Source organism: Atheta coriaria, unplaced genomic scaffold (genome assembly GCF_025399875.1).
Source record: "Atheta coriaria isolate IRGN ID8LTWV9N9 unplaced genomic scaffold, Caltech_Dcor_3.1 scaffold2529_size1418, whole genome shotgun sequence".
Lineage (NCBI taxonomy): Eukaryota > Metazoa > Arthropoda > Insecta > Coleoptera > Staphylinidae > Dalotia > Dalotia coriaria.
Window position 1 is genome coordinate 1 of NW_027050244.1, and position 1,418 is coordinate 1,418.

The window sequence follows — 1,418 nt, forward strand, 5'->3', positions numbered from 1 at the left end:
AATAAACATTGGAACTACATTGTGCGGTATTGTAAGTTGAAAAAACAGAGTTATATAGATGATACGTTTCCGCCAGCACCGACGAGTTTGTATTACAATCCCCCGGAGAATAAGGATGTCCACGTGGTGAAGTGGCGCCGATTGCGTGATGTGGTGTTTGATGACGATTCGGATAAAGATCTACCTTGGGCGGTGTTTCGGCGCCCGTTGCCTTCGGATATTTCTCAGGGTGTGCTGGGTAACTGTTGGCTGCTGAGTGCCTTAGCCGTGCTGGCCGAGCGCGAGGAGCTAGTGCGTGCTGTGCTGGTCACGCGGGAGTTTTGTCCGCAGGGTGTCTACCAAGTGCGTCTTTGTAAAGACGGGCATTGGACGACTGTGCTTGTTGATGACTTCTTTCCATGTGACAAGAAAGGGCATTTGTTTTATTCACAAGTAAGAGATTTTATTTTACCTGATATTTACTTGTTTTTTTTATACTAATTTGCATGGCAGGCGAAGAGAAAACAGCTGTGGGTTCCTTTGATAGAGAAGGCTGTGGCGAAAATTCATGGTTGTTACGAGGCACTTGTCTCTGGCAGGGCGATTGAAGGACTTGCTACCTTGACTGGTGCACCTTGTGAAAGCATTCCACTGCAGGCGTCTTCAATACCGGCTCCTGCTGAGGAGGAGCTGGATACTGACTTAATTTGGGCACAGTACGTTTCTTAATATATTATTAGCTCATACCACCATAAATTGTTAAATAATGTTTGAATATAGATTACTGTCGTCTCGTCAAGCACTATTTCTCATGGGTGCTTCCTGTGGCGGTGGCAACATGAAAGTAGACGATTCCGAATATCAGCGTGTAGGTCTCCGCCCTCGTCATGCATATTCTCTGCTGGATGTGCGCGATGTGGGCGAACATCGTCTACTACAACTGCGTAACCCATGGGGCCATTTTGTATGGACCGGGGATTGGGCGGATGATTCCTTTATGTGGTCTCTGCATTTGCGTAGTCTGCTTATGCCGGACGGGCCAATGGACGGCACGTTCTGGATATCATTCAACGACGTTCTCAAATACTTCGATTGTATTGACATCTGCAAAGCGCGGCCTGGTTGGAATGATGTGCGTCTGTCTGGTATTTTACCGCCATTGGCATCCCAGCATCATTTATCCTGTATTTTACTCACTGTACTGGAAGCTACCGAGGTTGATTTTACATTATTTCAGGTACAATTGCAATAAATTAGATTTTGGAATGTGTTAATTGTGAATGTCACTTTTAGGAAGGTCAAAGAAAGTCTGAAAAATCGCAAAGATCCCAATTGGATCTTTGTGTAGTGCTGTTTAAAGCTCGCAATGCTTCACCGCCGAATATTGGTGCGCTTGTAGAGCACAGTAAACGGCAAGTCAGGGGTTTTGTTGGTTGTAA

The 1,418-nt window shown here is 45.7% G+C and overlaps 1 protein-coding gene across 1 annotated transcript; it reads left to right on the forward strand.

The window, feature by feature from the left end:
• Positions 1–6: 6 nt before the first annotated feature.
• Positions 7–1,414, forward strand: LOC135803105 (calpain-D-like; the record flags this gene model as incomplete). Its single annotated transcript, XM_065316725.1, has 4 exons — positions 7–432; positions 493–695; positions 760–1,216; positions 1,273–1,414. Coding segments are annotated over 4 exons (1,228 nt in total), but the record flags the coding sequence as incomplete, so codon positions are not given.
• Positions 1,415–1,418: the final 4 nt, after the last annotated feature.